The sequence below is a fragment of the Rhizophagus irregularis genome, chromosome 32, assembly GCF_026210795.1.
Source record: "Rhizophagus irregularis chromosome 32, complete sequence".
NCBI lineage: Eukaryota > Fungi > Glomeromycota > Glomeromycetes > Glomerales > Glomeraceae > Rhizophagus > Rhizophagus irregularis.
The window spans coordinates 626061-653467 of NC_089460.1; the positions used below are offsets into that span (position 1 = coordinate 626061).

The 27407-nt window shown below is 30.8% G+C and overlaps 11 protein-coding genes across 12 annotated transcripts; 6 read left to right on the forward strand and 5 right to left on the reverse strand.

The window, feature by feature from the left end:
- The first annotated feature begins 200 nt into the window (after positions 1–200).
- Positions 201–1967, forward strand: OCT59_022941 (uncharacterized protein). The gene is made up of 2 exons (XM_025318614.2): positions 201–270; positions 523–1967. Exon 2 carries the CDS (start codon positions 733–735, stop codon positions 1603–1605), a length of 873 nt encoding a protein of 290 aa, XP_025176612.1. The 5' UTR covers positions 201–270; positions 523–732; the 3' UTR covers positions 1606–1967.
- A 1090-nt stretch (positions 1968–3057) lies between these two features.
- Positions 3058–4289, forward strand: OCT59_022942 (uncharacterized protein). The gene is made up of 5 exons (XM_025326335.2): positions 3058–3353; positions 3412–3633; positions 3698–3751; positions 3813–4050; positions 4176–4289. The coding sequence occupies exons 1-4, from the start codon at positions 3063–3065 to the stop codon at positions 4044–4046; spliced, it is 801 nt and encodes a 266-aa protein (XP_025176611.1). The 5' UTR covers positions 3058–3062; the 3' UTR covers positions 4047–4050; positions 4176–4289.
- On the reverse strand, positions 4045–5801 carry OCT59_022943 (Inorganic pyrophosphatase). The gene is made up of 9 exons (XM_025318262.2): positions 5656–5801; positions 5454–5569; positions 5266–5385; positions 5054–5204; positions 4884–4946; positions 4676–4803; positions 4508–4605; positions 4313–4422; positions 4045–4232 (listed from the first exon to the last, which is right to left on the reverse strand). The coding sequence occupies exons 1-9, from the start codon at positions 5717–5719 to the stop codon at positions 4192–4194; spliced, it is 891 nt and encodes a 296-aa protein (XP_025176610.1). The 5' UTR covers positions 5720–5801; the 3' UTR covers positions 4045–4191.
- Positions 5802–6084: 283 nt separating this feature from the next.
- OCT59_022944 (uncharacterized protein) lies at positions 6085–9070 on the forward strand. Its single transcript, XM_025309353.2, has 7 exons — positions 6085–7055; positions 7128–7221; positions 7294–7515; positions 7589–7835; positions 8139–8329; positions 8435–8654; positions 8724–9070. Exons 1-7 carry the CDS (start codon positions 6349–6351, stop codon positions 8930–8932), a joined length of 1890 nt encoding a protein of 629 aa, XP_025176609.1. The 5' UTR covers positions 6085–6348; the 3' UTR covers positions 8933–9070.
- Positions 8926–10589, reverse strand: OCT59_022945 (uncharacterized protein). Its single transcript, XM_025323528.2, has 4 exons — positions 10406–10589; positions 10075–10318; positions 9525–9998; positions 8926–9452 (listed from the first exon to the last, which is right to left on the reverse strand). Exons 1-4 carry the CDS (start codon positions 10583–10585, stop codon positions 9022–9024), a joined length of 1329 nt encoding a protein of 442 aa, XP_025176608.2. The 5' UTR covers positions 10586–10589; the 3' UTR covers positions 8926–9021.
- A 768-nt stretch (positions 10590–11357) lies between these two features.
- On the reverse strand, positions 11358–12746 carry OCT59_022946 (uncharacterized protein). Its single transcript, XM_066150456.1, has 4 exons — positions 12630–12746; positions 12276–12530; positions 11961–12211; positions 11358–11894 (listed from the first exon to the last, which is right to left on the reverse strand). Exons 2-4 carry the CDS (start codon positions 12299–12301, stop codon positions 11725–11727), a joined length of 447 nt encoding a protein of 148 aa, XP_066006487.1. The 5' UTR covers positions 12302–12530; positions 12630–12746; the 3' UTR covers positions 11358–11724.
- Positions 12747–12869: 123 nt separating this feature from the next.
- Positions 12870–14738, forward strand: OCT59_022947 (uncharacterized protein). Its single transcript, XM_066150457.1, has 2 exons — positions 12870–14250; positions 14383–14738. Exons 1-2 carry the CDS (start codon positions 13011–13013, stop codon positions 14397–14399), a joined length of 1257 nt encoding a protein of 418 aa, XP_066006488.1. The 5' UTR covers positions 12870–13010; the 3' UTR covers positions 14400–14738.
- A 4612-nt stretch (positions 14739–19350) lies between these two features.
- Positions 19351–21935, forward strand: OCT59_022948. 2 transcript variants are annotated; one of them, XM_066150459.1, is made up of 5 exons: positions 19351–19587; positions 19675–20203; positions 20282–20795; positions 20868–21683; positions 21745–21935. In XM_066150459.1, the coding sequence occupies exons 1-5, from the start codon at positions 19430–19432 to the stop codon at positions 21765–21767; spliced, it is 2040 nt and encodes a 679-aa protein (XP_066006489.1). In that variant the 5' UTR covers positions 19351–19429; the 3' UTR covers positions 21768–21935. The 2 variants fall into 2 exon arrangements, with proteins under 2 accessions (XP_066006489.1, XP_025176604.2); XM_025309354.2 differs by having other exon boundaries at positions 20868–21935.
- Positions 21902–23162, reverse strand: OCT59_022949 (uncharacterized protein; the record flags this gene model as incomplete). Its single annotated transcript, XM_025318258.2, has 2 exons — positions 21902–22812; positions 22904–23162. The coding sequence occupies 2 exons, from the start codon at positions 23160–23162 to the stop codon at positions 22073–22075; spliced, it is 999 nt and encodes a 332-aa protein (XP_025176603.1). The 3' UTR covers positions 21902–22072.
- Positions 23163–23706: 544 nt separating this feature from the next.
- Positions 23707–25110, forward strand: OCT59_022950 (uncharacterized protein; the record flags this gene model as incomplete). Its single annotated transcript, XM_025318257.2, has 8 exons — positions 23707–23915; positions 23985–24090; positions 24151–24199; positions 24271–24307; positions 24378–24535; positions 24617–24725; positions 24795–24909; positions 24979–25110. 8 exons carry the CDS (start codon positions 23707–23709, stop codon positions 25108–25110), a joined length of 915 nt encoding a protein of 304 aa, XP_025176602.1.
- A 23-nt stretch (positions 25111–25133) lies between these two features.
- OCT59_022951 (uncharacterized protein) lies at positions 25134–27144 on the reverse strand. Its single transcript, XM_025309348.2, has 6 exons — positions 26954–27144; positions 26834–26870; positions 26609–26761; positions 25941–26524; positions 25701–25847; positions 25134–25621 (listed from the first exon to the last, which is right to left on the reverse strand). The coding sequence occupies exons 1-6, from the start codon at positions 27032–27034 to the stop codon at positions 25325–25327; spliced, it is 1299 nt and encodes a 432-aa protein (XP_025176601.1). The 5' UTR covers positions 27035–27144; the 3' UTR covers positions 25134–25324.
- Between the last annotated feature and the right edge of the window lie 263 nt (positions 27145–27407).

A 27407-nucleotide genomic window follows, 5' to 3' on the forward strand; every position in this document is an offset into this window, starting at 1 on the left:
AGATTGGATCGTTAAACTGTTTCATCTCCAAATTTGGAATATTCGGCCATACTTTTAAATAATCCAGTGCTAGTTTCATTATTGTAAATTTAATTACCCATACATATATGGTATATTCTTTTTTTGTGTAAACGATAAATAAGAATATCTGAAAATCTTTTTGTTCAATAAAAAAACGAAACAAATTTTTTTTTCCCTCTAAAAAAAAAAAAAATTTATAAATAAAAAATCTTGCAGGAGGGGTTATATAAATAATTTTTTTTTTTAAAGGTATGTACGTTTTTTTTTATTTATTATGTAAAAATTAATTATTTGAAACAAGTATCTCCTTTTGTCGAACCATAACAATTATTTAACAAATGCTTTAGTTTGCTTTGTTTTTGTCCTTTTCTTAGAAAAGGTTTTTTTTTTTAAAAAACTCACTTTTTTATTTAATAATTTAATAATTTCATTATCAATTTTTAATCAATTTAAACAAAAATTTATTAATATAAATATAAACTTTTTTTTTGAAAAAAAAAGAAACAGAACGTACTTTCGAAATATTGGAAAAAAAAAATTTGAAATATCCAATTATATTGTTGGACTACGTAGCATTATAATTGGAATATAATTTTACATTTACATGCCTCTTTTTCCCTCTTTTATCCTCATTCCTTTTATTCACGCTCAATTTGTTGACCATCAGACCACAAATATTTCCGAATGAACAATTAATGATTAATATTCGCAATGAGATCCTCAAATTTAATAAAATTTTTCGTGCTCACTTTATTAATATGCCTTTTAATACTAAATGAGAATTCAAGTGCGCAAGATCCGGCTAAAGGGGCGGCACCGAAAGCTGGAAAGGAACCTGCAGCTAAGGAACCTGCAGCTAAGGAACCTGCAAAGGAGCCTGCTAAGGATCCTGAACAACCTAAGGTACTTCCCGATGACCCGCCTCAACAACCTAAGGACCCTCCCAAAGATCCCAATCCACCAAAAGACCCAAATCCACCAAAAGACCCTCCAAAGGATCCCAATCCACCAAAAGACCCAAATCCACCAAAAGACCCACCAAAGGATCCCAATCCACCAAAAGATCCAAATCCACCAAAAGACCCAAATCCACCAAAAGACCCACCAAAGGATCCCAATCCACCAAAAGATCCAAATCCACCAAAAGACCCAAATCCACCAAAAGACCCAACTCCACCAAAAGATCCTCCAAAGGATCCAGTACCACCGCCAAACCCTCCTCCACCAGCACAACCAGTTATACCGCCTCAAACAACCCCCGTAATTACAGTAACAAGTACCTCATTCATTACCGATCAAACTCCTACTACACCTCCAATTAAATCTGCACCAAAACAAAATAATAGTGGACTGAATAGTGAAGATTCGAATAATGATAGTGGTTCTGCAACAAAAACCATTATAATTGCAGCATCCGTTGTAGGCGGAATTGTTGTTCTAGGTGGTGCTTCTATGGCGGTATTCAGATATCAAAAATCAAAATCTTCTGATTGGGATGATGAAGGTGAAGTTGTATTGGGTAGTAGAGGGGCAGGTATTAATGGTGATCCATTTAAAAGTACATTAGATCAGTACCATAGATAGGAAATATTGAAATTTTTTTAATATTATATTATATATATATATACAATTAATTTTATAATTCATTAATTTTGCATTAATTTATTTTTCTTTAAGTATAACCATCCTTCTATACAATAGAGCAAAACATTGCCTATTCATTAATTATACTTTCTGCATACCCAGGTGGTAAATGTAGTTTATGTATCATTGTGTTTCATTAATGTATTTATTTTTTAATTTTTTTTTTTCTGTTTGGTATGCATTTGATTGGCATCACTTTTTTTTTAAAAAAATTGAACATAAATTTAGATGGTATCGTCTAATTCTATTAATTAGTTTAAATATTTACAATAAAACAATTTTTATATAATCAATACATTATTATTTTAGTATGAAATTTTAATAATAAATTTGTAATATATAAAATAAAAGAACTAAAAAATTAATATAAAAGCTCAATAAAATTAAGGGTATTGTCAAGGCGATACTGCCAATGCATCACAAACGCCAATATATTTAAAATTACGTGATTTTAATTGGCCAATTTGCATTATATAATTTTGACAAAAATTTATTTCTGGCCAGAATTATGTTACGAAATATTCAATAAAATAAAATTTATTTATAATAACAAAATTCGAAATTTCAAAGATTACATTAAAGGTTAAGATTAAAATATCCAAAACACAATACATTAAAAATCAAGAACTCAATACGTTAAAGATCAAGAATATATACAATTACATAAAAAAAATCAATAATAAAATTATAAAAGAGCTTTAAAAATGCCAAAAATCGAGAATGAAATCAGTTTTCGCAAATGTGGAAAACCCAGAATTTTTCTGAATAACTTTGTAGAAAAGGTCCGATTGCTAGTGATTTCTGGAGGAAATTCTCAATTATTCAAATAGTTTGCTTATAAGTGAGTGATAAAACTTTGTGTAACATAAACACTTTTTTATAAGCAAAACCCAAGATTTCCTCTGGAAATCACTAATAATTGACCTTTTCCTACATAGTTATTCAGAAAAATTCTGGGTTTTCGCAAATTTTTGGAACTTAACATACAGGGGGTCCCACTAATTAAATTCTCTTCCACCCATGAGGATTTCCTATTGAAGGTTTACATTATTGTGTGTATTTAATAAAAATAGGCGGCCAATATGTTAATCTGCCTGAACCGGAGGTCTGTGGTTTAAATCACGTGATAAAGCGATTTCATCCAAGATTTCTAAGTAAAATTCCACCCCATGTGACCGGTGATGTTTAAGGGGCGTGAAAAAACTTTTTTTATGTACCACTAAAAATTTGAGAAGTCCCCAGAATACTTATGAAAAATGAAAACGGTGGGGTGTGACACGGGGTGACATCAAAATCTTGGGGCGACGCTGGGGAAGATATTTCATCTCACGTTACGTCATTGGCGATTTAATTAATATTTAGTCTTATCAAAAACATTTTTTCATCAAAAAAAAAAAATGAATTTTTCATTATCAGTAAGGACAGAACAGCAAAATAGACGTTTATCGCGAGGTCATACTTTAAAAAAAAACATTAATTCAACGGCCATTCTCAGTGGTTCAAATGAATATTTTATTCTGGATCGTTTTGAAAGACCTTTAGTTGAATTGGAGAAATCTTTTAATAATTTATCAGAACATTTTAAAAACATTAAAAAAGTCCAAGCATCTTTAGATGAATTTAATAAGTCCTTTTCAGGTTTCTTATATGGAATTAAAATGAATGCTCATTGTGTTGAATTTTCTGAGGTATTGCCATCATTATCTAAAGACATTAATTTAATATCGGAAGTTAACAATATTTTAGGCTCCAACAAAGGAAACGTTTGCATCTTTTATCAAAAGACAACAAGATTTACAGTGGATGGCAATTCTCAGAACCCCACTTAATATCACTACATACGATAAAACTCCTCGCAGTAAAGCTACTACTGTTAAAAATATATCTATACCAAAATTGCAAACCACTCCTGCACCGAAATTTCAAAAACCGCGTAGAAGAAAAATTAATAAAGAAACAGAAATCAAGGTATTCTCTAGAAAAGTTTTTATTCGTATAAATCATTTTTTATTGAATTTCTTTTTTTATTTAGGGCGTGGTTAAAAAAATTGTTGAATCTTTGCCACAAAAATATCGGGGGAAACAGGTAAAAACCTACTTAAGATTCATATTCTTTAAAAAAATTAAATTCAAACTTAATTATTTAGCAATCAAATCGTGGAAATGTTGAAGCTATTCTCAAACTTTTGTGTTTAAAACCAACTGAAGGATTGTATATGGAAGAAGTTATTCAACGTACAAATTTAACACGATCCAGATGTTGTGAATATCTTAATGCTTTGGTTAACAGTGGTCATGTGATCAAAATTAGTAAGAAAGGTCAAGTGTTTAAACTGGATCCTACGGAATATGCTGATTTCATTCATATAATGAACATTTGAAAGTGTAAGATAAGTTTTTTAATTTTTAAATCTTATTTGAAATTATTTCTTTAAGAAGATTGACTTTTCCAATTGACATATTATAAAGGTTATTAATTAAAAATTTCTAATAAATTATTTTAACTAAAGGTAAAGAAATATAGTATTATAAATTGGAAGTTCCGGAGATAAAGAACCATTTGTCAACTATAATTAAATTTAATTACATGATTAAAATATTATTTATTACATTGAAACCACTAGAAGATTAAAGGTAAAAATCTTACTTGAAGGATCGATCGGGGCAGGTGGTTGTCTTGAATCATGAGGGATAGTCTTAAAAAAAGGATCATTTACTGTTGTTTGACCCGGACTTCCTTCAACTGTTAAATTGGTGCTATGTAGAAAATAAAAAAAAAACAAAAAATCATATTATTATAATATATATAATATATATAGTTAAAAAAAAGTTAACTATATACATGTTATTATCGTATTTATCAGTCTTGTTTGGAATTTGCCCAGAAAGTAAACGACGCCAGGCTTCATGCGTTTCATGAATAATTTCAGTAGCATATTTCTAAATAAACAAACATGAATATGTGTATGCGAGTCTTTTTTTAAAAAAAAAGAAAAAAAAGAGTTCTAACTTTATTCTTAGCTTCACCACTAAAGGCAAATTGATTCTCGGGTTTTCCATCTGGGATTTTGTAAATTCGAAACCACTCATTAGTTGCACGAATGAGACCAGGCAAATGTCTCTCAACATCTTCAATGTCTAAAAAAGTCGAAACATAAAGAATAATTAATAAGATTTCTCTTGTTCAAAATAATCATTTGTTATAATTATAATATAACCATTCAATTTGTTCGCCAAAGGATCGTTGACATCGATAACGATAACTTTCCAATCAGTTTCGCCTAAATAAATACTTTCCGTTAACTATAACTGACTAATGCACATGCTAAGGTAAACACTAAATGCCTAAAACACTAAATGCATAACATGTCACAATATTGGCGATTACCCTCATCCAAAAGAGCCATAATTCCAAGAACTTTAACTTGCTTGATTTGGCCGGTATAACCAACCTGCTCCCCGATTTCGCAAACGTCAAGCGGATCATTATCCCCTCTCGCTTTTGTTTCAGCATGAGTTTGTGAAGGATCTTCCCATGTCTAATTTAATGATATGTTAATGCCAATATGATGCTAACGCGCAAAAAATTTTCAGATTTACCTGAGGGAAAGCACCATAATTCCAGATATAACCATGGTGGGGGAAACAATTGCGAACATAACGAAGTTTGCCTTTTTTCACGTCCTGTTTTATTGGATTAATCTGTTCCTCTCTGGAAATCTAATCGAAATTGATCAAAAGATGTCATTCTCAATCTTGTCATTATTGTCTAATTTTTTGATACGGACCTCCATTTTGCCATTTGTCCACCTAGGAATTTCCACGATAAAATTCAAAACAGACTTGTTCTCATTTGCAAACAAGGGAATATCATGCCAAGGAGAAATAACTTGACCATTTCTTTCTGGTATGACATTTTAACAGTTAATAAACAATTCACTTATCAACTTAATAAATAATAGATGAAACAAAGAGACTTGTATCGGTTACCAATATAGAGACGATATTCCAAAGTATTTGGAATACCAACCCTGCGAGTTGTAAATTCAGACATTTTCTTATTAGAAAGCAACGAATAAAAACGAGGATTAAATGAAGTTTTATAAATAGAAGATGACGAAAGTAGCTTAACACATAAATTTAATGCCAGCTTATATAAGTTTTTTTTAAAAAAAAAAATGGTCTAAATTGAACGCGATTTTACTGATTAATCCATAGGGTACAATGTTTTAGTTTTTAATCATATGTAACACTACTGTATGTATGGTATCATATAATAAGTTTTTTACTAATCGATATATCATTCATTTTCATCCCTTTTCCCGACCTTCATGTGATAGAGCGCTTTTTTCCAAAATCATTCACGGTTTAACAATGATAAAGTTTACTTCTCGGTAAGAAAAAAAAATTTTTTTCCTTGTATTTCAAAAATTTCAAAAAAAAAATAGAGATATTGAATATGATATTTAGTAATGTAATTATTCGAAATCATTTAGATTTTTGATTAATGATAATCTCAATATATCTTTGATTTAAATTAGCCCAATGTAGTACGTGTAGTTAATAGAATTATTATTATTGAGTATATTAAGTACGTAAATAATTTTTTTAAGTCCATCACTAAGCACGTGTTTAATCCAATAAATATGTTCCAAGAGCGTAAAACCTGATATCGCACGCATTATGTCTAAAAAAGTGGAATTAGAAAAAGGTAAAAGAGAATTCAAAACATTCAGCAACCAGCACCGGTTACCAAGGCTGCCAATTCCTTCATTAGAAGAGAGTACAACAAGATATTTAAATTCTCTCCGACCTCTTCTTTCTTCAGAAGAACTTGCACGTATTAAACAACATGTAAAGGATTTCATTAGACCAGGTGGCATTGGGCAAATACTTCAACAACGGCTAATCGATGTTGACCGGATCTCACCATATAATTGGTTGGATGATGCTTGGTGGATGAAAAAGGCCTATCACGAATGGAGGGTTCCATTAGTCGTTAATTCAAACTGGTATATTGCGTTCATCGATGATCCAAATACTCCAAAAGAGTATTTAACACATAATAATGGAGTTCATCCAAAAGGACAATTTTCTGAATGGCAAATCAAAAGAGCTGCGCACATAATTGGAAGAATGTTGGATTTCAAGGAATTAGTTGATACTGAAACGCTTCCTCCGGATGTTACGCGATCTTATCCTTTGTGCATGTATCAATATACACGTTGTTATGGTGTCACTCGTATTCCAAAACCTGGTTCCGACGAATTGGTGTATACACCACATCCTGCTCCTGCTAGGTACATACTCGTCATTGCAAAAAATCAATTTTATGTCTTGGATGGTTATGGCAAAAATGGACAGAGATATAGCGATGGTGATTTTGAAATGTAAGTTATGATATTTCAAGCAATACACGTACATAAATATCGTTTATTTGCTTATAATTTTATGTGATACAGACAACTTCGCCAAATAGTTGACGATGTTTTAAAAGCAAAACACGATCCTCCAGTTGGAGTGCTTACGGCCGATGATCGTGATTTTTGGGCTGTGGTAAGTTTCTCTTCTATTAAATATCATAATTCTTATATGTACAGACAGACTTATATAATTATCTTAAATTAGGCGCGTGAAAATTTGCTTAAAGTTTCACCACAAAATCGTCAAACTCTGACATTTATTGAAAATGCATTATTCGCAATAAGTTTAGATGATTATTCCACGGGAGTGGACCTTGACAAATTCATTCGAAATATGTTTCATGGTATGAATGCTCATAACCGTTGGTTTGACAAAGCATTGTCTATTTCAGTAGAAAGTAGTGGACGTGGAGCTTTGAATGGGGAGGTAAATAAAAAATTTTTTTTTTTTTACTTTTCAACAAGAGTTTCTTACCAAATCCTTCATTTTTTTTCGGTAGCATTCACCTTGTGATGCTCTTATACCTTCAATTATCGTGGATTGGGTTATGTCTGAATCAGCTACGCTAAATGCACCAACCTCCGGACGATTGACCGCTGCTCCACGAAGGATTAGATTCGTGACGGATGAACAGACATTAAAAGATATTGCTGAAGCGGAAAAAAGGATCGGTCCCATAATTGCTGATTCAGACGCGGTTATATTACAATTTTCAGAATATGGAACTCATTTTATCAAAAAAATTGGTAGGAATTTAGAACCTCTAATTAGTGCTTCGATCCGGATGAAAACTTGAATATTTTCATGTGACGATTATGGCTGAGAAAGATTATGAATTTCAGATTTAAACAGACTATAATTTAAACCAACATTAAAGTATTATTATCCCAAAAATTTATACTAATTCTGGCCAAACTCATAGTGCCAGCGAAATTTAATGAAATTCAATCCGGATGAAAATCCGGATAAAACCGCTACGGATCGAAGCACTACCTCTAATTAATTTATTGAATTACGATTTTATGTTAAATTGTTTTCACTACCCGTAGCAAAGTGTTCCCCAGATGCATATATGCAAATGGCTATACAATTGGCATATTTCAAGACACACAAGAAAGTTGTTCCAACTTACGAAACTGGATCGACTCGACAGTTTTTACACGGACGTACTGGTACGATCAGGACACTTAGCGTGGAAAGCAAATCGTTTGTTGAAGGGATGGAAAGCGAATCATTAACGGTAAATAATGTTTTCTGATCTCTTTGCAGTAACCTGCTTCAGACAGGCTGCTTGTAGTAAAATACTAGTAGTAGTATAATGACGTATTGTTCTTTAATTCAATAGGCACAAGAAAAATATAATTTACTACAAGCAGCGACAAAAGCACATAGCGATTATACGCGTGACGTTTCAGATGGAAAAGGTTGTGATCGTCATTTATTAGGATTAAGGCTTTTACTTCGAGAAGGTGAATCTCATCCATTTTTCACAGAACCAATTTTTGCTAAAAGTCAAGAGTGGCTTTTAAGCACAAGCGGCCTTGGTGCTGGAAATAGACTAAGTGGTAAGTTTTATTGTATAATGTGAATTTGATTTCGTGCAATTTATTTACTAAATTCGTTTTAATATTTAGGCTCTGGCTTTGGATGCGTTTTTCCTAATGGATATGGTATCAACTATCTTACTGGAGATAATTTATTGAAATTTGGTATAGAGTCCAAATATTCCTCAACCGAAACAGACTCAAATGCTTTAAGACAAAATATTGTGAATGCATTGAAAGAGATGAGGGATATATGTGAACAAGTTAATGGTATATACGAAAAAGAAAGTAGGCTATAATTAACAATGTGATACTTCAAGTTATATACTTAATGTTTGAAGAAATAGCTTCTTGTACATGAAAATAAATGTATTACAAATATGAAATATTATTTTAAAGTACAAAATGCTCTAAATAAATCTAACTTATTACTACCATCTACTTCAGCCTCAATTGTTATGGGGACATTAGCACCAATAAAAAATACACTTCCAGGTTCTAATGATTCTAATAAATTATTAACTTTCAAAGTTCCTTTCCCATTAGTAACGATTATAACGCTAGGACCTGGAATCCCATCGAAAACTTCTTTTTTGTCCAGAGAATTAATTTGAGTCATGCTAACAGAAAATTCTTCGATTGGCGGATCATATAAAACGGTCAATTTATTGTTATTATATGGAATTGGAGCGAGAAGTTGAGATTCAGCACTACCATAACGGTAAGTTAACATATCTGTAAGTACGTTAACATCTTTAAATTTGGGAGTTAATCCCGCACGGATCACATTATCACTAGCTGCCATACACTCCACAATATCTGAAAAGAAATGATTATAAACAAATCGGTTGCTTCACATTATTATATTTGTTAAAAAAAAAGACACTTTACCTCCAGATAAATATGCATGAGGCTCATTTGCACCTAAAAATATAGCTTGTCCAGGATCCAATTTTATATAATTTAACAATAAAACACAAAATATCCCCACATCACCAGGAAATTGATCATTTAATCTAATTAGAAGTTCGGGAACGCTTCCTTTCACAAGAGGAGAATGATTATTGGATTTTAACCTTTTAATTAGCTTATCAACTTGTTGAGAAACGGACAATTCATTTGTTGTCATAACTTTAGTAAATAATTCACGAAGGGCAGATTTATTTAATTCAATATCTTCTGTAAGCTGAGAAACTTCCCTTCCATTAACTATTTGAAGAAAATGAGAAGAAATTTCATTTCCAATAAGCTCGGTGAATTCTGGATATTCATTAAGAAGTGATTTTATTTCTTCTAGAGGTCTAAATCCAAATAAAGCTTCAAATTCTGTAATTGCTATAGCCATTTCAGGCTTATGATTTGGATCTGAAATTTAAACAATGAATGTTTATTGTTAAAAATAAATAAATTACGAAAAATTAAAAACATTGACAAATTTCACCTTTATAAATCTTTGGAAATTTTTCGAATAATTCTTTTCCAAGTTTTTTATCAGGATGTGCTTGAATAGAGAGAGCTATGCGTACAGATAATACTTTAAATAAGAATGGTAAATCATTTTTGTATATTTTAGAAATTTCTGATGTAAGTAATTCGCTTGGATTTGATTCTATTTTTTCTTTAAGTGAAATTGATGATTGTTCAGCCAATACACTTGGTCCATTTGGATGTGTTCCCATCCACAACTTATACAAAGTTTAATTAGTGAAAAGATCGATTTTTTGAATCAAAAAAAGGTAATTAATTAAATAAAATTTTCTCTAATTATTCACCTCAGCATATGGTTTATCAAGCTGAATCTCAAAATCTTTTGAAATTTGAGCGAACTGAGCTACTTTACTCTCACTTCCAATTTTTCCCCAGTCATAGTTTTGGACTGCACATTTCAATTTATAAACTGCCGGTTTGGACATTTTACAATTAACGAAATTCACACATTGTATGGCGATCATTATTAAATTTGCATATCACGTAATCATTTTTAAATATCTGCTCAGGACAGTGAGAATGTTATTGATAAGTCACGAGCTTTGTATTCTTATCTCTGTATAAGTATGTATAAAAGATTTGATTAGCGCTATTCACATATTTCTGCTACCCTGTAAAAAAAGTCAATCCGTTTTTTATATTCCATATTTTTTCCGTAAAAGGCTCATATTTCCGGAATTAATAAACTTATATCGCGGAATATATCGAATTATTTACATTTTCCGTGAATGGATCCGTGAAAGGCTCATTTTTACGGAGTTTTTACAGAAATAACGGATAAAAATTTTTATAGGGCTAAGTGTTGTTCTTGTCACATAAAACGAAATGGAGACGGAATATAGAAGATCTCTCTTTAAATAGTTATCACCATGTTTTCTAGTGCTATGTAATTAATTTGATCATAATTATTTAATCGAAAAAATATTTTCTATTTATACAATATTATAACGGATAGTGATGACGACCATACATGTCCAAATTATTTTGGGCTACCGTAATTAATTACAGCATCCCAAATTATATTGGCACTTTTACATAGTAAATTACAATTATAATTATGGCATCCCAAAATAATTTGGGCAGCATATATAATGACGACTTAACTGAAACCAAATGTTAAAAATTAACATTTTGATTTTAGTTTTAGATAGTTGTTATAAAGTTTAAAAGGTAGTTTGTTAAAACACATGTTTAAATTTAAAATTAACTTACAAATACAATACATTTAACAATACATTCCAAAATTGTTTTCATTATAGAATAATAACAAAATACAAACACTTTTAAATGAAAGTCTCTTTGTATCAAATTAAATTTAGGTCTTGGTGATTTAACAAGTTAAACCGATTTCAACAACGTTGGTTTTTTGCTTTTAATTATAATTCTATTAAGACCCATCAGTTAAGTAATAACGGACAGCAAATTATTTTAGGAGTGTTTTTAACTGTTTAGTATAATATATATATATATGGTCACATTTTCCTATCTACATAAATACGATGTATATAATAATATAACATCCATATACGAAAACTGGTCATCAGAAACAGATAATAAAAAATCAGCCGCCATTTTCGAAATTGTTTATTTTGGCTTCCTCTCATCACTGGGATCTTTTCCTCCGGAATATCTTCGATTTTATTTTTAATAGAAACTGCAATTTCATTTCCTCATTTGAAGCGGTTATCTTCACTCTTTGGATATCAGGTGTCGAGTCGAGGTATAACATATTGATAGCCTTTATATCACCTTCACTTAACATTTCGCGTTGTCCTGTGAGTGTAAAGATATTTGTTATTAGGTGAAATCAGTTATATGAAAGGAAGCTCATTTACAAACCGATTTCAAAATCTCTTTTTACTTCCGACTTCAATTTCATGCATGAACCTAAAGGATAATGCATAATTGACTTAAAGTCATAATTACCGAAACACCTGACGTCATTTGGCTCATATCTTCTGTAATCGTAACTGTTGTTTTGAACGAACAAATATTTGTCTCGGTCAGGATGAGAGTGCTCATGGTACATACCACACGCGTGTAATAATTCGTGCATAGCACTACCGATTGGATGGGCCAACCCTTGGTAACTTATGAATACAAGATAAAAATAAGTGATAGTTAATTTATATTATAAGCGAATATAGTAATTACCTGTTCTCCTCCTTGCTTGCCAACATAAGACCAGTAGCCACCCTTATTAACGATTTTAACGTAATCAATTTGATTCGTTCTTTCGACGAATTTTATTGGACTAAACATGGTGATCTTCCATTGCTTTATTTACAAAGTGAATAAGTTCAGAAGACACCATTATTGTCGAACTTATATGGCACGATCCCTTCCTCCCAGAGTTTTGTAGGATCATTTATGCATACATCAGAACACGGCTTACACATTTTCTTTTAACTAGTAGATATAGTTTAATAAATAAAAAAATATTATTTCTGACAAATAGGAATTAAAAAGAAAACCTTTTATATATGTACATATGCGCAATATACATACCTGAGGCGACTGTAAATTAGCGAAAGCAGCATTTTGCTCGGGTTTTTTATAGTTCTTTTTCCATGAAAAGAACCTGGTCTAAAAAATTAATGACGTGAAATTTAAAAAAATTACATTCATTTTAGCAATCAAGCAATTTTTTATACTGTCAAGATTGATTAAAAATTTAAAATGGTGCGATCTTCAATCATGTGGTGTCATTAATCTATATTGATTAATGCTGAAATGCTGAATTACCCGGAATAAAAAATTAAACATTATCGTAGTATAGAAAACAGCTTAGCGTAAGGCAGGAGAGGCAGGAGAGGCAGGAGAGAGGAAATTTCTAATTATCCACCAGGTCTGTCAGTTGAAGCAACGGAAGCGAATACTGGTTCTAACATGGACGAAGACAATACGGACGAAGATTCTGTTGAATCTGCACTGGACTTGGATGTTGATATGTTAAAGCATATGGTTTCCAGCCGTTTAAAAAGACGTTGTGTTAACTCTTGTAAGTTAACAAGAGGATTATATAACGAAATACATCTTTTACAGTTTGATAATGGGCCAGATTGCATTGCTCGGCTCGCACGCGATCCAAATCACCCTGCAGAAAAAATAGCCAGCGAAGTTGCAACTATGAAATATGTCGCTCAAAACACCAGAATCAGAGTTCCAGAAGTGTATGCTTGGGACAGTAAGGCGCAGAATGACATAAAAATTCCGTATATCCTGATGGAACGCCTACCTGGAAAACATTTATATAAGATTTGGGACAAGTTGAACGCTGAACAGAAAAGGAATATTTTAAGTCAAATTGTTGATGTGTTATCTGAGTTGTGGAAATGCAAATTTAAAAAGATCGGGTGTATTTACAGGAATTCATCCAATTCGATAAGGTCCTGTATGACGTTTTTAAAGAATCTAATGTTTTACAAAACTATCCAGCCATTTAAAATTGGTCCTATCGTGAGTCCTCAATTCTACATTGAAGGAAGAAATGAAATTTTTGATGCTCCTAGCTATACTGGCCCTTTTGGAAGCACAAGAGAGTTGTTTTATACCTTGATTCGTAAAGAAAAGCAATTTTTTACAATTCATGGTGTACAAGAACTTGCTGAGGAAGATAATTTAAATGAGGCAGATGCAAAAAAGCGAGTGGATGAGCTAAAAAAAAAATTGGACTTGCTTCAATCCAAACTATCAAAAGACAACCCTTTTGATGACTCGATTGATAAACCAACATTTGCTCTCATTCACGGTGATTTTGATGCGCAAAATATACTAGTTGATGATGATATCAATATTATAGGCATTATTGATTGGGAGTTTTCACATACAGGAACTCTATGGGATATGTGCAAGTATCCAATTTGGATTCAAGAAGTGGAAAAACTTAGAGCTCTTAGTGATGCAGAGATGGAGGAGAACCGGGAAAAGAAAGAACTAAGAAATTACTTCCGTCAAGAGATGGTGACAAAATTGGGAGATATAAGCGGGCAAATATTGGACAAAAGAGAGCGAGACAGGAGAATTGAAGATTTGGAAGCCATGTTTACGCTCATGGTTCACAGATTCGATATGTTAGAGAACTTGTTAAAGTGCTTTTTTGACGATCATTACAAAGCAAGAGAAACGGGTTTGTATTCTTCGTAATTGTCTTTGATATATGTTTTTATTGGTCAACGCAATTTTTGCAGGTTATCCATAAGATAGATATACAGTACCAATTATAGAAAAATATAACTTCTGTAACTATTGTTTTCATTAGGTATATTAGTAATATGAAGGCGGACTTTGGGTCGAGTTCCTTAAACGTACGCACCGTGCGTACGTACATCTACCAGAGTTTAGGAGTTATGCATTTGCACGTGATAGCGTTAAACTTAACTCCGGCCGGTGCGTACGTTAATATCGTACACATGATGCGTAAGTTAAGGATGCTCCTTTGGGTCACTGGTTGAATTATTTTAGATTAGATAAAAATATAAAATAATTATAACATCAGTTGAGACAGTATCATTATTATGAATATTATGTATGAGATAAAAGAGTTTAAAAAAAAAGAATTATTTTTTTCGCTAGAATTAGTAAATGAATGCAACAAAATAAATTGTAATTTAATAATAACCTGTTGAAAGGGCTCCTTCTTTTCTACTCATAATTCAGCAAATTCAGGGGTGTTCGTTGGTTTTGCTAACGCTACAGTCGCCCGTTTCTTTACATACTTCACATTCTTCTCCCCACAACATAACCCACGCTCTCCTTTGCGTTGCATAATATCAATATTCATTAAGACTATACACCAAAAATTATGCAAAAGCTCAAAAGCTCTAAACTTACCCATTATGTGAATTTGAATTACAGACCCATTGGTGTTTTTTACAATGGCCCGCTTTAGACATGCTCTCTTGCATATTGGACAGCGGTGTTTACTAGGGATTGGTGGCATTTTGCTAGAGGTTTAAGAGCCAACTTTTCACAGCATAGATAAAAGTCCTAATTATCGGCAGGTTACACAAAATTTCATATAGAAATTTCATATGCCGATTAGTAACTTTGTCCATGATAAAAGCTCCGTGTCTGATAACCCCTGTTCAAATTTTACGCGGTTATTCTTTTCAACTTTCTTTAGCGTACTATGTTATTACATCGCAATACATCGCAAACACTTGAAACTTTACTTAGACGCGTAAATTGCAGTTTGTAAGGTAGCAAAAGAAAGTTAAACCAGGTTTTTTTGAAGTTATTCGCCAAATTTTTGTTCGAAGATTTTCGAAGATTCATATGAAAATAGTATTACACTGGTGTAACGCCGGATTGGTGTAAATGAGCCGTAATATTTCGACATGGAATTTGCGGAATGCAAAATTGCACGCGTTAAAAATTCGCAAATTTTCTTGCGCGCAAATAAGGTTTTTTCTATCACTTAACTAATAAGGCCATTGAGTATCCATAACTACGAGTTCATATAAAAATTGGATCATAAAGAAAGACAATCAACTTTCTTACCCATTTTTTTGAAAAGTATTCCAAAGTGCTAGTAACTCAAAGGAAAGCGTAAAGAAGCGACAATATTGAATGTTCTGCTGGCACTTCTAAATAAAAAATTCCAAATAAAAAATATAAAAAGGAACGAAATGATTGGGACAAAGATGACTACAAGAGTGCTACAAGCGTATCCATGGTTAGTGAGAAGAAAGGATGGGGAATTTTTTTTTATGTATTGTATTTGGTGTAAAGAGAAGAGGAAAATTTTTATGAAAGGTTGTAATAAATTCAAAAAGATTATCTTGATAATCATAATAAAAACTGAAACGCATATTTCAATTTCAAAATTAAGAGGAGGCGGTACAAATAATCCAAATAAAATCACTAGCTTTATAGCATAATCATTAATGAGAAATGCGTATTTTTGTTCTAAACAAAATTTAGCACTTAGTATATCCCGATCTAATAATCTTGCTATTTCATATGTAATTGAACATCAAGATATAGCAGAAATCAATAAAAGTAGCGGATGGAGCATTCTTTTGGATGAAAGTACCACAATCACTATTGATAAGCATCTGGCAATATTGAGTTAGTATATGGTAGGAAACGAATCAGTTTTGTGATACCTTGGTATGATAAATGCGATGTCAATTACGAGAGATATTAAAATATTGTATATCATTTCAGTCCTTATATCATATAGGAAGTAATGGAGCATCTGTAATGACAGGTAAATATCAAATAAAAATGGAGATTGAAATTATCGGAGAATTTTATTGTGACCTAAAGACTGATCATGATAATAATATGTTTATGAACCAATAATTTATAAAAAAAAAATAAAGAAAAAATGGATAACTGCACGACTAATTTTAGAGAATTTAAATCAGGTGAGCAATGATTTAGAATTTTATTTTCAACAACAGATTTTTTTTCTTTGTATCCTCATACTACTTAAATTATTTATATATCTTAATCATTCCACTTTCTAATGTTTCACTAGAGAGAGTCTTTTCATGTAAAATTTAATTAAAAACAAATTACCAAATAAGATGAAATTGGAAACACTTCATTATCATCTAAGTATCTTAATTAATGGCCCGTTAGTGTGTTCATTTGATTTTGGGGTGGCGTACAATCATTGGGCACAATTACCCCATGTATTAAGTTAGATACTTATTTCGATATGAATTGGGTTATATAATTATCTTTTTGACAGTTAATTATTTATTCTGGGTTAATAAAATTTTGCGCAAATCATATTTGAAAAAAAGCTGCATATATGCGCGCAAAATGCGCTCGGCTTGAATTTCATACACTGAGTCTGTCTGTACATTTGATATATTAAAGATTGATTAATTCTAATACTTAATGATATGCCAAATAAATAATATGCTAACCCTATTAAACCCTAGCCAAATGCGTGACAAATAGGATTATTCCAAATGTTGCTAACATATAATTAGTATTATAATTATTCATTGCTTTTTCTCTTTAGTTATTACATAAACTACCATAGAAACAATGATATACTATTCAAGTTTTCTTATACAAATATCCGGAGCTCGAAAGAGTTGCATGATATACAATCATGCATCCAAGTAAATTGGAAGTAAATTGGCATTATAATTTAATGCAGATTCTTTTTTGCATATTGTAAAATTATTTACAATCGATGACTTGTTGGAATTATAGAAAATAAAAAATAAAAAAGAAAAGAAAATAGTGGTGTGGGTACATTTTGAGTTTCTGATTGAGTTAGTTGAATCTAAGAGATTCATCCAACATTTTGCTTCATCCAAACAAATCAGTTATATAGAATAGATCAGATCGGATGATGAATGAGGCGAGGATTAATGCAAAACTATTATCCAAGTTTGTACAAATGTCATCTACTTCCGATCGTGTATATGTTGCAGTGAGTAACATAATCCGATTTTTAACAGCTTCCCTGCAATTTATAAATAACATAATCAAAAATCAAATCATTCTTCATATTTATGTTTACCATTCCCTATGAAAAGTTTTTATACTTAAAACATAAAATTTTATTAAAATATACTTAAAATAAGTATCAATTTTAATTCGCGATATACCTATAATATACCTAAAATATGCCTAAAATACTCCTAAAATATACTTTAATGTACTTGTTTTGCCCAAGTACTTAAACTAGAATTTAAGTACAATATAAGTGTATTTTTTACATGTTTAAAATATTCTTAAAATTCAATTTAAGTATATTTTAAGAATATTTTAAACATGTAAAAAATACATTTATATATTTTAAGAATAACTTAATTGCCAATCCGTCTAAAATCGGCACTGCGTTACTAATAAAATTCGGCGATAATAAAAAAACCCATTTTTACATCTCACGCGCGGGATAAACTTTCACCCATTTCACCCATTTCACAAACCCTTCAATTTTTTACTAGTTCTATAAAGAAAAATATTTAAAAAAAAGTCTTTAAAAAAAGCTTAGAAAGCCAAAAAATATATGTTTGTAATGTAAATAACATAATATAGTAAAATAAAATATTGAAATTTCTTACATTTTAAGGTGTAAATCTGACGCGCGTACATAGTAAACTCATTATTTTGCATATGAACGTATAATTTTTTTTTGCAAATTCTTTTTTTTTAAGTATTTTTTCAGTATATCATATGGCTTTTATTTATAGTTAATATGTCGTCTATGAAAATATCCCTTTCTGAAGATTGCGAATTTTATTAGTAACGCAGTGCCGTTCTTAGACGAATCGGCAATTAAATATGTAAAAAAAATACACTTATATTGTACTTAAATTCTAGTTTAAGTATACTTTAAGTATAATTTAAGTACTTGTGCAAAAAACAAGTAAATTAAGGGTATATTTTAAGAGTATTTTAGGGTATATTATAAGTATATCGCGAATTAAAATTGATACGTATATTTTAATAAAATTTTAAGTATGTTTTAAGTATAAAAACTTTTCATAAGGATTATATTACCTGAAATCCTGATATGCTAGAATACTGAAAGTATAGACGACAGGAATTATTAAATCGGCTTTAGACTTTTAGCTTATGTATATACTGGCAAAATTGAGTATTCTCATGCATTTTATATTTCTTCATATTTATTATTAAAATATAATTTCTTTCATTCGAAAGAAAAAAAATTCAGCTCACTCAAGCATAAAATAATTAAGAAACGATATAACATAAGTGATTTGTTGATTAAATTTTTTTGAAAGAATCTTTTTTGGGACTCATTTAATTAATTATTGTTTCCTTAAATTAGTTAGTGTAGCATGGTGTAGTGAGGTGCAAAAAAAGTTTGATTTCAATTTTAGATAGTGTAATTACACAAAAAATGCTGACCGTTTCTTCGTTTTGCAAGATAAAATTTATAAAAAGTGTCGATTTGTAGATCTTAATTAATTAAACAAACATTAATCGAGACAATAATTCGAATTATGTATGCTTGCGCATTCATGCATTGGAAGTTCCTATCGTAACGATCATATAATAGAAAAGGGACTTTTATTTATTTTTAATACAGTATTATGATTATTTATGAGTAATATTAGGTAACTGATAAGAGATTAGATAATATTGTTAATATTGTCAAGATCTGCTATACAAGTTGTTTTTTGATCTTAGCATACACGTTAAAATAGTACAAGCATCAGTAACACAAAAAAAAAAAATTTTTTTGATAATATGAATTCAAGCCAAAGGAAACTTTAGCCACTCTTTTATATTTAAAAGGTTGATTTTACGAGTTTTTTCCCTGCCTTTTAAAAAAAATTTCTTTGCCACGTTAAAAAAAAATAATAATGAGTTCAACTCATACATTTTCAACGTCTCTGCAACGTGCTACGTCGGGTTATTCTGCCCTCATATCTTCCAGAGTTAACAAAAGAATAAAATATACTTTGCCAGCATTTACTTATCTTACTAACAACCAACGACGATGGAAGGCTAGTGCTGTCAGGTAAATACATATTTATAAAATTTTGCATTCTAAAAAATCATGTTATTTTGTAATAATAGTATTAAATTTTTTGAATTGTTATTCTAGTCCTCATCCACAACCTGTACCTTATTATTCTCCACCACCAACACGAAAACAAAAGATCCCTCCCCCATCAATACCAAATCAAAATATTCCTTCTCCATCGACACCATCAATCTCAAAAAATGTTCAGGCAGCCACATATGATGATTCCTTTGTGGGCTTAACGGGTGGTCAAATATTTCATGAATTGATGTTGCGTCATGGCGTAAAACATGTATTTGGATATCCAGGAGGAGCGATTCTCCCTGTATTTGATGCTATATACAATTCGACTCATTTCGATTTTATCCTTCCAAGACATGAACAAGGAGCCGGTCATATGGCGGAGGGTTATGCAAGAGCAAGTGGTAAACCAGGTGTCATATTGGTTACTTCCGGTCCTGGAGCAACAAATGTTGTTACCCCTATGCAAGACGCTCTTTTGGATGGTACTCCCTTGATTGTATTTTGCGGACAAGTTCCTGTATCAGCTATTGGAACTGATGCTTTCCAAGAAGCTGACGTTGTTGGTATAAGTCGTGCCTGCACAAAGGTATTTATTAATAATTTTCTTGACTATGCAATAAAAAAAGAGAAATTTTTATTTAATTAATTTAATATTCAATTATAGTGGAATGTAATGGTAAAAGATATTGCAGAATTGCCACGTCGTATTACTGAAGCATTTGAAATAGCTACCACTGGTCGTCCTGGACCTGTACTTGTTGATCTTCCGAAGGATGTTACTGCTAGCGTGCTTACAAAACCTATACCTACACAATACACAATTCCTTTTCGAGCGTTTAACGAATCACCTGCATTAGCATCTTCTTTAACAAATACACCTAATATTAGACGTGCAGCTGAAATGATCAATAAAGCCAAGCGACCCATCATTTATGCAGGTCAAGGAGTTCTATCAACTTCGGAAGGACCAACGCGTTTAAGAGAACTAGCGTCACTTGGTAATATTCCAGTGACAACAACTTTACAAGGGCTTGGTGCTTTTGATGAATTGGACTCTCGTAGTCTACATATGTTAGGTATGCATGGGTCAGCCTACGCAAATTTGGCCATGCAAAATGCTGACACCATTATTGCCTTAGGAGCAAGATTTGATGATCGTGTTACTGGTCGTCTGTCTCGTAAGCATCAAATTTTTAAATTTTTGAAAAAATAATTTAAATATTAAAATTATTATTTTTCCTGTTTTATAGATTTTGCACCAAAAGCCAAACAGGCAGCAGCAGAAAATAGAGGGGGTATAATTCACTTTGAAATAAGTCCCAAGAATATTAATAAGGTTATACAAGCTACAACAGCCGTTGAAGGAGATGTTTCAGATAATCTTAATAGGCTTTTACCACTTATTGAATCATCAGAAAGAAAGGAATGGTTTTCAGAGATTGATGAATGGAAAAGAAGGTACCCATGGAAATATACCAAACCGTCATCACCGGATCAAGTATTAAAACCGCAACAGGTCATAGAAGAATTGGACAAGCAGACAACAGATTATAAAGAAAAAGTACTTATAACAACAGGAGTGGGACAGCATCAAATGTGGGCAGCACAATTTTTTAGATGGAGACATCCAAGAACAATGATTACATCAGGTGGATTAGGTACAATGGGATATGGATTACCATCAGCGATTGGAGCAAAAGTTGCAAGTCCTGATAAAATTGTTATTGATATTGATGGGGATGCAAGTTTTTGTATGACAGGAATGGAATTAGCTACGGCATCACAATATAATATTGGAGTAAAAGTTCTAATTTTAAATAATGATTTTCAAGGAATGGTAAAACAGTGGCAAGATCTCTTTTATGAAGAAAGATATAGTCAAACGAGAATGGTGAATCCTGATTTTGTAAAATTATCAGAATCGATGGGAGTTAAAGCATTGAGAATTCGTACAGAAGAAGAATTACCAAGTAAGATGAAAGAATTTTTAGAATATAATGATGGACCAATTGTATGCGATGTAATTATAGAAAAACACGAGCACGTTTATCCTATGGTACCAGCCGGTAAGGCTTTAGATGAATTCATTGTACATCCTGATTTGACAAAATAAATCATAAGAATTAGTTTTTTATAAGATTTTTAGATAGTAATGTATATATATTATATATATATATATATAAAATTATTCCCGTTATTAGGTAAAAAAAGTAGAATTATCATTAGTATCATTAGTATCATTAGTATCATCATTAGTATCATTAATAAAAAAAAAATTATATTTTGTTCTAATAAATATAAACTTTTATTTATATATAATAAATAATCAAAGCCCATTTAAGTACCGTGTGGCGTGTGCCATTTAACGGTGACAAATAGGATTTTTATAGTAAAATGAGAAGTAGAGGAGCGTGATAAACATGATATCACCAGGGTAATAAACATATTTTCTTTCTTAAAAATAATTGCCTTGTACACGATTTCTATTTAGAACATGTGAACCTGAGAGTGGTGTGCTTTGAATACCTTGTCTACCAATCCCTTTTTGTACATTATTATTATTATTATATCCACTTCCCACCCTAATATCACGATTTGGACTAACTTTATTGAGTGTATTATTATAATTTAAATTTAATTGATTATAAGATTTCTTTGAAGGAATTAATCTTTTTGCTGTATTGTAATCATCTGGAATTACAGGAAATGGCGGTGGTTGACGTCTTAAAGAATTATGATTAGAGCTTTTATGGTTAATTTGATCATCAGTAATTCTTCTTGAATCAATATTTTTTGGTAAAGGAGGATAAATATTTTCGTGATATTTATTGTTTTGTATATTATTGCGATCAAACGAACTTGGAGGTGGAGCACTTTTATCTCTACCTCTATTCATTTTTGCTGGAGTATGATTTTGAGCTGGTGATATGAGTGATATGTCTCGTCGACTTCCATTTTGACGACCTCTATTATTATTTACATTAAGAAGTGGACTAAAATCTTTATTTCCATTTCTGTTTGGTTTAGTTGAAGTACGTTCTATTTGAGATACATATGAATTTTTGGTGGAATCCGAATTATATTTTGAATCTGAATCGTATAACCAATCTGGTAGGTCAGCGCCTTTGCTTTCATAATATTCTCTTAGAATACGAGATATATGAGTTTCTCCATCCCAATCACCTTTTTCAGACTCTATATAAAATAAGAATAGATTTTTAAACCACTTTTTTTTTCAAAAATTATTTTTTTTTAAAAAAAAAAATTCTTATAAATTGTTACTTACCATTGTCAGAATCATCATCAGCATTATATATGGCAGTGGCGCTATTCACAAATTTATTCCATAAATTATAACCTTCCATTGGATTATTATAAAGATTCGATTTTGAATTCTTAGACGAAGAATCTTTTGATATTGCAGGTAATCCTTCTGAAGTTGGTATACCACATTTATGTCTTGCAGGGTATAAACCTACATCTTGACCACAATCTTTACATAACACTACAATACGAGAAATTCTATAGTCTATAATTTCCACCATTTTTTTTTGTCTTTTTGGTTTTTTTTTCGTTTTTTTTTTTTAAAAAAAAGGTATATTACAAATAAAAGTAGGTAAATTATGTTTTAGATATGAAAATGCTTTGAAATGATTGAAAAATGCTTTGAAATGCTTGAAATTGTTTTGAAATGTTTGAAATTCCCGAAATGTTTGAAATGCGAAAATTGTTTTGAAATGTTTGAAATTCCCGAAATGTTTGAAATGCTCGTTAAATTCTGAAAGAATGTGAAAAAATAGTTCCAGACTATTTTGTTTTGGGAAGAAGAATAACTGGAAAATGGGATAATTAAATAAAATCTCAATTTTTTTTTTTTTTTGAATTATAACAGATAAAGACAATAAATTAAATTGTTTCGGATGATTGTACGATTGTCAAACGGGAATAAACTTTTAAGTACGATAAGATCAACCTTATTTTATAAAACTTAATTAATATTTTGTCGTACTTAATTACACTAATTACCAAAAAAAGGTTTCAAATTTTTATTATTACCTAAAAACAATCAAATCCTTTTTTTTTTAGATAATGGCATCATCAGTCGAAAATTTGCCAATAGAATGTAAAAGAACTTTTAATTCACATCAAGGCCCCGTACATATTGCAAGATATAATACAAGTGGGGATTATGTTCTAAGTGGTGGTCAAGATAGAACTATACGTTTATGGAATCCCGAAACTGGTTTAAACATTAAAACTTATACTGGACATGGTAAAGAAGTTTTAGACTTATCTGTGTAAGTAAGTATATTGAAGTGATTTCACAGAATTACTTCTTTTTAACTTGAAGTTTACCTTTTTTTTAGAACTCAAGATCATTCTCGGTTCGCGTCCTGTGGTGGTGATAGACAAGTTTATTATTGGGACGTTTCAACTGGAAGTACTATTCGTCGTTTCGAAGGTCACAACCAGGTAACGCATTTATTTTATTTTATAATTGTTGTACGAAAATTAATAAGATTTAAATTATAGCGTATAAATGCTGTTGGTTTTAATTGGGAGGGAACTGTTTTGGCAAGCGGTAAGCTCTTTAAATTCAAAACTTATCTCTCGTTAACAATTATTATGTTAAAATTTTTTTTTTTCCAAAAGGCTCATATGATACAACAATACGATTATGGGATTGCAGGTAGGCTTAAAAGTTATTTGTGAAATTATTACAGACTCTCGCTAATCACACTTAACATTATAATGTATAGATCAAATTCTCGTGCTCCGATTCAAATTCTTGAAGAACCAAAGGATAGTGTAACTTCATTACATATGACTCAATATGAAATTGTCTCTGGAAGTGCTGATGGTTATATACGTACTCATGATATTAGAATGGGTGTTCTTATAGCCGATCTAATTTCTCGTAAGTTATATATATATAAGCCATATATAATTTTTATCATTTTTAAAGATATTATTTTATTTATATATATTATGTTTTAAGATCCTGTAACGTCAGTTTGTATTTCGGGAGATAATAATTGTATCCTTGCTAGTTCCCTTGATAGCACAATTCGATTAATGGATAGAGAAAATGGAGGTCTTTTAAATGAGTAGGTAAACGGTTAAATTTTATACGAATTCACTTTACATAGTTTATTAAGTTTTATCATTTGTAATAGTTTCAAAGGTCATGAAAATGTTTCATACAAAATTCATTCCCGTTTATCAAATAATGATGCTTATGTAATAAGTGGCTCAGAAGATGGAAAAATATATATTTGGGATTTATTAGAGGTAAATATAAAAAAAAAAATTTCTTTTAAATTAATTTATTTATTAATTATCATTTTCTTTTTTTTTTAGGGTAATTTATTGACTTCACTCCAAGCGCATTCCAATGTCGTAACATGTGTTTCAGTTCATCCTAGACACAATTATATGATATCTACTAGTGTAGATGGAACTGTAAAATTTTGGAAACCAGCATCTACTTAATTAAAAGTATTATTTACATTAATTATTGTTATTAAATTGTAATTAAAAAAATTTTTTTATTATTGTTGGATGTCAATTTACAAATTGTGATCAATGTTCTATTATAAAAGGTTTAATTAAAACTTATAAAACAGTTCTTTTTCAAGGAAAAAAAAATGATGATTTTTTTTATAAATAATAATTATGGTAAAGCAAACCGATCCTTGTTTCGCCTCTATTCTTCGTCTTCGTCGTCTTCTTCTTCACTATCAGTTTCAACAGTCCTAAGCCAATTAACAAATGATTCCATTTGTTTTAAAAACAACCCTTTACCATAAGGTTTGGCACCTTTCTCATACCAATAAAAGATAGCGTTCTCAGACACAACATCTTTTTCATACAAAATCTTTACAATTAAACGAAAATGTTTCATCAATCTTGTATCTTCGTGGCAATAAATTTGAATTTTTTGCAAAAGTGCAACTTCCGACTTAGGATTAGAAGCAAATGCAGCGAGAATTTCAGCATTTTTCTAGTAAAAATTATTAATGAAATATGTTAATATTATATAAAATTAAAAATTATAAAATTTATTAAGTATATAAACTTACTTTGATTTGACGTGAAGCTTGATTTTCAATCATTTCTGGGCGAGTGCTCCAATCAACGGCTTGCATCAATGCATCCCAGACTATTTGAACAAAATCGTTTTCCGGCCAATTACCTTCCTTGATACGTTGTTTAAGGTAAACAACAATCTAAATTTATAAATTTTACGAAATAATGATTAGTACTCAAATAAATAAAATATTTTTAATATATATATATATATAGCATAACATCCTAAATACCTCTTGAGAAGTGCCTTCATTCCTCAACATTTCCTTAACGTGATCAATAGTTTGTTCTTTTAACGAATTTCTTTGTTTTTGACTATGATATTCAACTAGCTGTTTCATGTCCTCAGCTCCAAAATAACGGGCAAAGTATTCCTCATCTCGTTTATTTGGAGGGAAAAATTCCAAAAGCTTGTTGTCTATTCCAGCTTTTTTAAGAGAACCGCCTAGGTGTTCAATACTTTGTTCACCAAGATAAGCTTTGAATACGGCAGTAACAAATTGGAGGGAGAGGCCTTCTTTAACAAGATGTTCTTTAAAAAGAACAGTCAAAAAGTTAAGGTTGGTCATCTGACCAGAAGCAAACAAGCCAATCGCAGTGGCAAGTTTATAATTTTCCTCGGATCTCCATTTGTTGATATATTGAAGTAAATTTTTTATAGTGTCTTCAAAACTACGCTGCAAATATTTATAACGTTGACGAATTAGCTTATCGAAAACTTCAACATGTTTTTTAATACTTTCGATATTATCTTGTGCGGAGAAAATTGAAAATGGACTACGTTGTGCGCCATCGTCAATAATTGTGCCTCCGGGGGCTTTTAATGTAACAAATAAAAAAGTAGGTTAATAGATCAGTTATAGGAAATTAAATGAAGAATTTAATGAAATCATTTATATACCTAATACACCGCCGGTGAGAAGGATTTCAAATAAAGTTTCACCGTATTTTCTAAAGTCAACTGTATTGCCGGCTGCGTCTAGGGTTTGAGAGATTTCTTCAAAGTTATCAGGTTGAGCTCCCGAAAGAATTTTTAAAATACTATCTCTAAAAACTGTCAATATATAATATATTAGTTGAATAGAATAAAAAAAAAAATGTTCATCAAAAAGAAAAGTAAGTTTACCAATAGGCTCGTATTTAGCCTGAGCTTTTTGCTGGCTCTATATTATAAAAAAAAGAAAAACCAAAAAAAATTAATATTTGAATAATCATTTTAAAATAGAATTAAATTTTGATGACAAACCTTTCTCGTTTTGATCTTAACACCATGTAAAGCAGGTTTTGTGTTAACGTTAGCGTTGGTTGGGTTTTGTATCGCGCTCATTAAAATATCGAAAAAGTTTATAAATTACGTCTAGTAGAAATGGATTGAAACTTCTCGATACCCAAAGCCGATTTACTTAAAAAAATAACAAAGAATAAATAAAATTTTATAAAGAAAATTTTTAGAGTATTTATATTTCATACATGGTCAATGTCATACTGACTATGCAGACTTTTTCATGAACCAATTAAATGATTTGTTCCGCAGTTAATCTAATCTTATTTGAGTTTAGTTATGCCTTTGATTGTCTTTATAATGTATATGTTTTAGTATAAACCTAACCTTTTTTAAGTATAGTAACCGGCTATTATACAAAACAAGACAAAGTAAAAAGACAAAAAAATTGTCAAACGCCACAATGTTTCAGATCAAC